The sequence below is a fragment of the Electrophorus electricus genome, chromosome 5, assembly GCF_041902795.1.
Source record: "Electrophorus electricus isolate QZ-2024a chromosome 5, ASM4190279v1, whole genome shotgun sequence".
Classification (NCBI taxonomy): Eukaryota; Metazoa; Chordata; class Actinopteri; order Gymnotiformes; family Gymnotidae; genus Electrophorus; species Electrophorus electricus.
The window spans coordinates 28,717,166-28,727,165 of NC_137501.1; the positions used below are offsets into that span (position 1 = coordinate 28,717,166).

Sequence of the window (10,000 nt, forward strand, 5' to 3'; positions counted from 1 at the left end):
TCTCTCTCTTACACAAACACACACACTCACACTCTCTTACACACACACACACTCACTCACTCACTCACACCACACACACACACACACACACTCTCTCTTACACAAACACACACACACACACACACACTCACACTCTCTCTTACACACACACACACTCACACTCACTCACTCACACACACTCTCACACACACACACACTCTCTCACTCACTCACACACACTCTCACACACACACACTCTCTCACTCACTCACACACACACACACACACACACTCTCTCTCTCACTCACTCACTCACACACACACACACACACACACACACACACACACACACACACACACACACACACTCTCTCTCTCACTCACACACACACACACACTCACTCTCTCTCTCACTCACACACACACACACACTCTCTCTCTCTCTCTCTCACTCACACACACACACACACTCTCTCTCTCTCTCTCTCTCACTCACACACACACACACACTCTCTCTCTCTCTCACTCACACACACACACACACTCTCTCTCTCTCTCTCACTCACACACACACACACACTCTCTCTCTCTCTCACTCACACACACACACTCACACACACACACACACACACACACACACACACACTCTCTCACTCTCCCTCTTTTCTTTTTCAATCTATTACTCTTATCCCACTTTTTCTTTATCTCTCTCTCTCTCTCTCTCTCTCTCTCTCTCTCTCTCTCTCTGCCATCTTCTTTCATCCTTTTCCTTTGTTCTTTTTTCTCGTTTCTTCGCGTGTCCTCTATCCCTTTCTTCTCAGCATTTCTGAATAAATGCATTTCACAGATGCGGCAAGGTTGACTACAAGAAAATATTTTTGAATATTTCTCTCTCTCTCTCCTTCCCACTCTCTGTTGTCGTGCACGGTGAATGGTACTGGTAAATCACTGATGGCTTTTTAATCTATCCCATATTTTTTGGGACTATCGCACAAGGTTGTATCAACATTGTTCTACATCTGTAGCCCACAGCCCCAGGTAAAGGTGTGTTGAAATCTCTCCCTCTCTCTTTCCGTCTCCCCCCCTCCCTCTCTAGCTGGTTGGTGGGCAGTTTGACCTGGAGATGAACTTCATCATCCAGGAGTCCGAGAGCATCGAGTGCATGGTGGAGCTCCTGGATAAGTGTGAGGCCACGTGCCAAGCTGAGGTGTGGAGCATCTTCACCGCTGTGCTGAGGAAGAGTGTGAGGAACCTACAGGCCTGCACAGACGTGGGCCTCATCCATCTCGTCCTGCAACGCATAGACAAGATGGACAGCGTCGTGGCAGGTGCGAGCATTGCAAACCGTGTTTGAGTGAGAGTTTGCCAAAAGTTAAACATTAAACATCAGAGATCCAAAAAAGGGCTGTAATGAATGTCAGTCAGGAGCTGTGTGTTTAACATACACCATTTTAGGGACATGATGTTTTCTCATATACTTTAAAAGCCACATGTCTGTGAATGTGAGGTACTATAAGTATTTAGACACACACTTTTTAATATTCTTCTAATATTCAGACATGTGGATGTCTGTGTGATATCTGTGTGATGTCCCCCCTCCACCCTGTGTGGTGTACTCCACCCTGTGTGACATCCTCCCTGTGTTTCAGACCTGCTGGTGGACATGCTGGGAGTTCTGGCCAGTTACAGCATCACAGTGAAGGAGCTGAAGCTGTTCTTCAGTAGGCTGCAAGGCGATAAAGACCAATGGGTACGACTGCCCGCCCAAGCCCCGCCCAAGCCCCGCCCCTCATTCTACTCACTACCACACTTAGAACTCGGTTAACATAAGTCGCATATTTAAATATTCATGAGGCAGGTACACAGACAGGGAACAAACGTTTGCACTTCAGCGATGCAGGGAGCAGACGAAACAGGCTGTGGGTTGATGTATTGGGCAGTAGCTTTTGCATTAGGGACCACAGATTGCTGGGGCATGAAAGCGGCATAACTGGTCAGAGCACACAATCAACCCGTCAGAGGAACGGGGGGGGGGCGCGTGTGTGCCTGCTGATTTCACTAGATGGCAGAACCTTGTGGCGTGTTGCTCCCGTCTTGATGAATGCACCAGTGAAGAGGCTCCTGACTCTCATGGCTGTACACAAACTGTAGAGGGTGTGCGCGTGTGCGTGCGCGTGTCAGGAGAAGGGCGTGGTGTTACTGGCGTTTGAGGTGAAGTTGAAAGAGAAGTCACATATAACCATATGTGTTTCACATATGAATAAAGGTGTTATCCAGAGGAATTAAACTCTGCTATACTTTGTCCTCTGTTTTGTTTTGTTTTGTGATGTTTTGGTTCAGTTATCCTGGCATTTGAGTTAATCTAAAATGGTGTGTGTGTGTCTCTGTGTGTGTGTCTCTGTGTGTGTGTCTCTGTGTGTGTGTGTCTCTGTGTGTGTGTCTCTCTCTGTGTGTGTGTCTCTCTCTGTGTGTGTGTCTCTCTCTCTGTGTGTGTGTCTCTCTCTGTGTGTGTGTGTCTCTCTCTGTGTGTGTGTGTCTCTCTCTGTGTGTGTGTGTCTCTCTGTGTGTGTGTGTGTCTCTCTGTGTGTGTGTGTGTCTCTCTGTGTGTGTGTGTGTCTCTCTGTGTGTGTGTGTGTGTCTCTGTGTGTGTGTGTGTGTCTCTGTGTGTGTGTGTGTGCGTGTGCGTGTCCCCAGCCTCTCCACGCTGCGAAGCTGCTCTCCGTGCTGAAGTGCATGGCCCACCGCACCGGCCCTGACGCCTTCTTCATGTTCCCGGGGAAGAGTGCCGCGGTGAGGCAGAAACCTGGACCTTTCACCTTTTAACCTCTCAACCCTCGCCCGTGTGCCCTGCCTTGCCTCGCGAGCTCGGCTGTGTTTCAGTAGTGCTGACTTGTAGTAGATGATGTGACCTAAATGGCACATGGCTGGATTCGTTCCAGAAGATCTCTGTGAAATCGGATTTGCAAAATTACTCCCACGGAAAACGCACACACTGAGGACGAACTGGATGACCTGCCTAAAACATCTCTGAGCAGGCACATTGCCCTTTCCAGCTCTGTAGGAGTCTTATTCCCAGCTCTTAACTGATATCGGCTCTGGCTGAAGGTCTGGTCCTAATTCCACACCTTCAAATCCCCCCCGTAGTGGGAAAGACGATATCACCACCACCTCCCCATCTTTAAGTCTTCTCTCTCTACACCCTTCATTAATCCCCGCTCACACCCTCTCATGTCCACACAAGAGCTGTAGGCAACAATCTTTAATTCCCCTGGGCAAATTCTCTCTGTCCTCTGTGAATGAGGCACTGAGCCTTTTACCAAAACTGATGGTGGAATTTGAGATTGTTAATAGTCTGGACTGCAGGTAGTAGACTGACACAAATGATGTATGAGTTACATGAATCCTGGTGTAGAGAGACTGAGAGAAACTGCATTTTTACCAGGATTTGGTCTGAAAGCATTTTAAGTTCAAGACTTATTGCCGGAGTAAAAAGTAAGCTTTAAGGTGCAGACATATTTGAAGGGGAACCCGCACTCACACACAGGAATACACAGTAGTTTTGGATACATCCTGCTAAATACAATATTCTCAGCCATTACTCCATTAAACCAAGGTACAAATATTAAATTCACACAAATATGAATGAGCTAGTTTTCAGTGCACAAACTAAACAAAGCTAACATTTTTACATTTTACAAGATTTACAGCCTTGACTACGTAAGGTCCACCTTAGGTGTGTGTGTGTTCTGGTGTCTGAGCTTTTGAGTTGTTATACGAGTTCGGGTGTCCGAATTCTAAACTGATTCAGCGTGGTAATCCCGTGCGTGTGATCTGGTGTCGTCTCCAGGCCATTGCACTACCACCGATCGCAAAGTGGCCGTACCAGAACGGCTTCACCTTCCACACCTGGCTGCGTGTGGACCCCATCAACAACATCAACGTGGACAAGGACAAGCCCTACCTTTACTGGTGGGTCTCTCCCGGCTAAACCCTGCTGCTGGCGCTGAGCTTTTCTGCACATGCCACGCAAAGCCCCGAGGAGCTCAAAGCGGAACTGTCGTTCTGTGTAACCATAAAAAGAATTTGATGTGCGCACTGCATCAAGGAGGAGACGGGATTTGGTTGAACAAATGTGCAAGCGACATTTGTTCTCCCTCCTTCACTCTTTTTTTTTCTTTATTTCTATTCTCCTTTTCACTCCTTTTATTTATTCTTTCTCTTCATCTTCTCTCACCCCCCCAAGACACTCTCTCACTCTCTCTCTCTCTCTCTCTCTCTCTCTCTCTCTCTCTCTCTCTCTCCTGCCAAGGCCTCTGTTCTGCCCCATTTTCAACTTATAATTAATTTGTCAGAATCTAATTTATGCAGCAGGGGCTGCTTGGACTCACCCGGATGATAAGTGATCCACTAAAACAATTGCAGCAGGAGCGGCTGTTGGCTTAGCGGCGGATTAAGTAGGATTAGCGCGGTAGATCACCAGGCAGCCCCCTCTGTGCAGAATGCCTGGGGCTTCTGCGATGCCAATGGCCTCCACAGTGCTCGTTCATATTCTCACCGGGCTTTACTGTTAACGCACGAGCCGAAGGAGAGCCAACTGTCCTCTTTAAGATGATCTTACTAACACAGACACGAAGCTGTGCTTTCTGCCATCTCTCTCTCTCTCTCTCTATCTATCCATCTCTCTTTTTCATTCATCTTTCTCTTTTTCTCTATCGCTTTTCCTTCTCTCTGTCGCTTGCACTCTCTCACTCCCTCTCATAAACAAGATTAAATGAAATGTTAATCTCTCTCTCTCTCTCTCTCTCTCTCTTCTCCTAGTTTTCGCACAAGTAAAGGCTTAGGGTATTCGGCACACTTTGTGGGTGGCTGTCTGATCGTGACCTCGTTGAAGTCCAAAGGGAAGGGCTTCCAGCACTGTGTGAAATACGACTTCAAGCCTCAGAAGGTAGAGTGGCTGTCTTCCTTTCCTCCAGCTCCAATACATCAGAGAGATAGACTGGGAAGTCACAAGATGTCGCCTCATTTCTTACCACTCTGCCAAATAGGTCATTCTGATGATCGCCTTCACCAGTAAATCTAAAATAATACGTCAATGCATCATTCGGAGGCTAAATGATGACAGATCAGGGATGTATTGTATAAGAACTATGGAATTAACTACTAAGTTATATTTTGGACGCCGTCAGAGAAAGCCAAGGCAGCTCCTCTTTGTTTGTGTGACGTCTTGGATTGCTAATTTGAACGTTTGTGGTCAGAGAAACTTGACACTGGTTTTCTCTGTCAGTCTGAGATGAGTTATCTCAAAGCTCCAATAAAAAAAACTTTGTAAGCCTGCTGCCTGGATATGCAACCCGACTATGGGTATGGATTTAAAAGGAATCTCACTCCATGCGCTCGTTCGGCAAGAACTACGAAGGTGTGAGTCAGAGCTGACAGCGTCTCCAGAGAGGGGAGTCTCATCTCTGTCTGATTATTTGATTAGACCAACACAGTGAGAGAGCTTCTCCTGGGCCTCCCTTCACAATCAGACAATCGGACAATTCAGTCAAAAGCCTTCCTCTGTAATATATGGCCTAAAAACTGGTGTTTCTCCACTGTGACCCAGACGAACACCTGAACTAATTTGAAACTGTGACAATCTGCCAGCGGAAGGCAGTGTGCAGTCCCAGTGCAGCCAGCTAGCCGAGTTGGAGTGAGATTCATCGCTCCAGCTCCCGGCGTGACAACCGCCGCAGTGCTCACAGTGGGAAGCCTGGATCTATTTTAGGCCTCCGTTCAATCCTCTTCCCTCCAGAGAGATCTCATCTCAGGGATAGCCACCTTCGCCGAGTTTTTTAATCATTAAACGGGAGCTTAAAAAGCTAAAGTAGGTGCGATCGTAGCCAGAGGGGGAATGAGGACCACTGGAGCCTGGCGAGAGAGAAAAGTTTGGAACCTGGAAACATGAGGCACAGTTTAAAATGTCTTGGAGTTTGGTGAACCGGGGGGTGTGGGTTTGTATTGGTAATGTGTGTGTGTGTGTGTGTGTGTGTGTTGCAGTGGTACATGGTTACCATAGTGCACATCTACAACCGCTGGAAGAACAGTGAAATCAGCTGCTATGTTAATGGAGAGCTGGCCTCATATGGAGAAATCACCTGGTTTGTCAACACGAGTGATGTGAGTATCCTGAGACACTGTTCCCAAACCTGCTGTCCTTACTGACATCGTGTAGTGTGAGGACATTTCATATCACATTTGAACTGTTTAATAGTTTTCAGAAATAAATGTCTAAAAGGAGTTGTTTTTTTTTTCCCTTTGGGAACTGCTCCCTTGGGAACAAGTACACAGCAATTAGAAAACCCCTGATGGTTTGGCATCACATCTGAGGCTTTAGGTTATGTATTTAGAAATGCAATATTAATTGTTTTCTGTATACTTTTGTGTAACATATCACATATTAGCACCTGTAAGGTTCAGCTCTCTGTCTATCACACTTTCTCTCTGTTTCTCTGTTCTTCTGTCCCTCCCAACCCGATGATTGGCAGGTTGCCTGGCAGCTGTCTGTCGGACGCACTGCTCTTGGTGTTCTTAGTGTGTGTGTGTAAGACAGACATGCCAGTCCTTTAGAGATGATGTGCTGGAGAGAAAGGCACTAATGTAACTAGGGTTGCTATGTTGAGACCGCATTCCCCTCACTCTGTAAGATTGACATGATCGCTCACCATGAATGTTTGGTTTTTTTGGTGGGGGGGGAATTTGAAATTTGTGTGTTTATTGATGTTTGTTTGTTGGTTTGTTGTTGAACATATGGCTATTAATGATACACACACAGACAGACAGACAGAGTAATACAGAATGTGGGTAAGTGTGCACTCAGACATATTTGTTTATCATGTGGAAAGCAAGCTGCTGTGTGAAATGAATGGTCCAATGCAGAAGGTATCAGACACAGACCATCTTCACAGCTGCTGCTGTGCTGAAGCTGATCTTATTACCTGAGTACTGAGAGCACGTTCAGATGATGCTGTTCCTGTAGCTCGGCCACCGCACCGCTTTCTGGCCAACCTCTTGAAAACTGTGTCCTTTTTTTATCGCATTGAATTGTCAGTATTGTTGTTCCTTAAAAGAGAATTTCAAGAAATCTTTTTTTTGACATGACATTTCACGCGTTTGGCAGACACCCTTACATTTTCAAGCATGTTACAGAAGTAGGCGAGACCAGGACTCTTATTGGTATAGCATAGAGCATTTGATCAGTTTGGGTTTGAAGCCTGGTCCCTCACAGTACATTCAGCTTTGTTATCCACTACACTATACAAACCATTTTTTGTTTTTAAAGAGACCACAGAAAAAGCAGATGTGCTTCTCGGGGCACGAGGCCATGGTATTGACACATGGGCTCAGGTGACCGCGTCTCAGCATCTTTGTCTGCAGGGGCACAGTCCACAGTCCTCAGTCATGGTTGTTGGTGGCAGGTTTGAGCTCCGCTCACAATGACCTAAGGTTCCGTAACCTGGCGTCCGTCTTCCCCTCTGCAGACGTTTGATAAATGCTTCCTGGGCTCGTCGGAGACGGCGGACGCAAACCGGGTCTTCTGCGGCCAGATGGGGGCGGTGTATCTGTTCAACGAAGCGCTCAATGCCGCTCAGATCCTCGCCATCTTTCAGCTCGGCGCTGGATACAAGGTAAAGTATAGCCACTCGCAGCGTCCTGCTGCGCCCGCCGTGTAAATACACTTCCGCTGACCAGTCGTGAACTCTCAAAGAGGACAGAGTAGTTGGTGTATTAATATGTATGAAATCAGGGACAGGAACTACAGGTGACTCACAACTTAGAAAACACTTTAAGATCGTGTACCCTTATTCATGCAAATTATGTTTATGTAAATGAAGGGCCAATCACTGTTAATTCCATGTTGTATAATTGCCATTTGTGTGATAATTAACTGCTGATGACACGTATTGTCTACAAAAATACCTGATAAGGGAATGCACAGTGTTTGAGCTCTGACTCACTTGCGCTCTGACTCTGAGCTCTGACTCTCTGAACTGTTCTCCCTGTCTGCCCAGGGCACGTTTAAGTACAAGGCTGAGAGTGACCTGCTGTTTGCGGAGCACCACAAGGCTCTGCTGTATGATGGGAAGCTGGCGGGCAGCGTCGCCTTCACGTACAACCCCAGAGCTACAGACGCGCAGCTGTGTTTGGAGTCCTCACCCAAGGACAATGCCTCCATCTTCGTACACTCGCCTCATGCCCTCATGCTGCAGGTAGACACACACACACACACACACACACACACTCTCTCTCTCTCTCTCTCTCTCTCTCTCTCTCTCTCTCTCTCTCTCTTTTGCTCCCTTTCTCCCTGACTTGTGTTACAGCTGTGCCTGTCTCCCAGACAGCAGGCTAATGACTCATCACTGTAATTAAACACCCTGGCATATCATCTGCTCTCTGCCAGTCCTGTCACCCGTGACGTGCTGTTTGACTCGCACAGGCCACTGTCGCAGACCCAAGCACAGCGAAGGGCCCCGCATGTCTCCCGAAACCTTGTGTGACGTGTGTTAAAATGCTTTATTTCAGTACTCGTTACACACAACCCCTTAGAGCCAGAGGTCTGCGCAGCTCTGTGTCGGTGTCGCAGCATCTAGCGAGACCCGCAGGAAAAACGGAACAACAACAAAAAACCAGGAAACGGGGTCGCATGAAGTTTAGATGATTACGGTTTATGGGAGCAGTGTGAGAATGACTGACTGTAGCAGGCACATAGTAACAATGATCATGATGATGATATTTTGTTTATAACCGCCCAAGATCATTGTACATGCAGTACAAAAGGTACGAAAGTTACAAAAGTAAAAAGAAATGAACAATCAATACCTAATAAGGGGAAAGTAGAATCGATTTGGCATTGTAAATGCGCATCAGAGGACCGCAGAATCCATGAAGGTGCGTGCAAGTGAAGAAGGTGCCTGACCACGCAAGACCTTAAAACACCAGAAGAAGTGATTTTATATGAGTATACAGAACGGAGAAGCTGTTAGTATCGCTTCTGATTCGTCATTTAAAACAATTCTCAGCCATCCAAGACTGTCAGCCAGGCATCCAACTAGGGTAGAGGGTGGCATCGTGTCTGCAGGCTCAGTGTCTATGTAAATGTGTGTATCATCTGTATAACTGTGGAACTGGAGACCGTGGTTTCTGATAATGTTACCGAAGGGAGCACGTAAATAATAAAGATTAGCAGACCAAGGACTGATCCCCGAGGAACACCAAGCGAGAGACTAGACAGATCCAACGTAAATCTGCCAAGAGAGAAAAACTGTTGTCTGTTGGTGAGATGGATGATTTAAACCAGAGAGCTCTTTCAGTGATGCTGACCAGGTTTTCAAGTCTAGAAAGCAAGTTATCGAGACAAACCAAGTACGTTAAAAAAACCTAATGTTTGCTTCTACCATGACCAGTGCAGTTTTAGTACTGTGGGTAACTGTAAACCCAGACTGAAATTGTTCAAATACGTTAGCGTAAGAGATGTTCCTTCAGCTGGGGAGCCACATCAGTTGTGGTTTACCAAAGGGAAGTACAGAAATCGGTCTGTAGTTGCTATCAGTAGCATGACTGAAATCTCCCCATGGAGCTGTATTGTGCATTGGGAAAGAAGCCTTAGATTTCTTGGCTCTGACTGTATATACGCTGTAGTCACAATAAATCTCAATTGCTCAAGCTCTAAATTGAACAATATATTGTTGTTGTTGATAAAACTGAAAAAATCTTTCCAGTCAGTTATTTATTGTTTCTATTAAAATTAAAATAATACACATTCATAACTACTGTTTGCTTCTTTTTGTTGGACAAATTGCTTATTTAACCTTTTAATTCTGCTGTCTACCTCAGAGTTACTAAAGTAAGCATGTCTTGAAGATGACTACAGCTTAACGTTTCTCTCTCTCTCTCTCTCTCTCGCTCTCTCTCTGACACTAACTGTGTGTCTGTGTCTCTCTATCTCACTCTGTCTCACTCTTTCTGAGATGACGATGTGTCT

At 46.3% G+C, this 10,000-nt stretch overlaps 1 protein-coding gene across 4 annotated transcripts in view; it reads left to right on the forward strand.

The window, feature by feature from the left end:
• Positions 1–10,000, forward strand: part of lrba (LPS-responsive vesicle trafficking, beach and anchor containing) — a 194,282-nt gene that overhangs the window by 22,598 nt on the left and 161,684 nt on the right. For all 4 annotated transcript variants that reach the window (XM_035530261.2, XM_035530262.2, XM_035530264.2 and 1 more), the window contains exons 2-9: positions 1,076–1,307; positions 1,629–1,729; positions 2,674–2,769; positions 3,827–3,948; positions 4,798–4,924; positions 6,019–6,138; positions 7,500–7,646; positions 8,031–8,228. In XM_035530261.2, the coding sequence (XP_035386154.2) occupies positions 1,076–1,307; positions 1,629–1,729; positions 2,674–2,769; positions 3,827–3,948; positions 4,798–4,924; positions 6,019–6,138; positions 7,500–7,646; positions 8,031–8,228 (1,143 nt within the window). The remainder of the gene's footprint in view (positions 1–1,075; positions 1,308–1,628; positions 1,730–2,673; positions 2,770–3,826; positions 3,949–4,797; positions 4,925–6,018; positions 6,139–7,499; positions 7,647–8,030; positions 8,229–10,000) is intronic.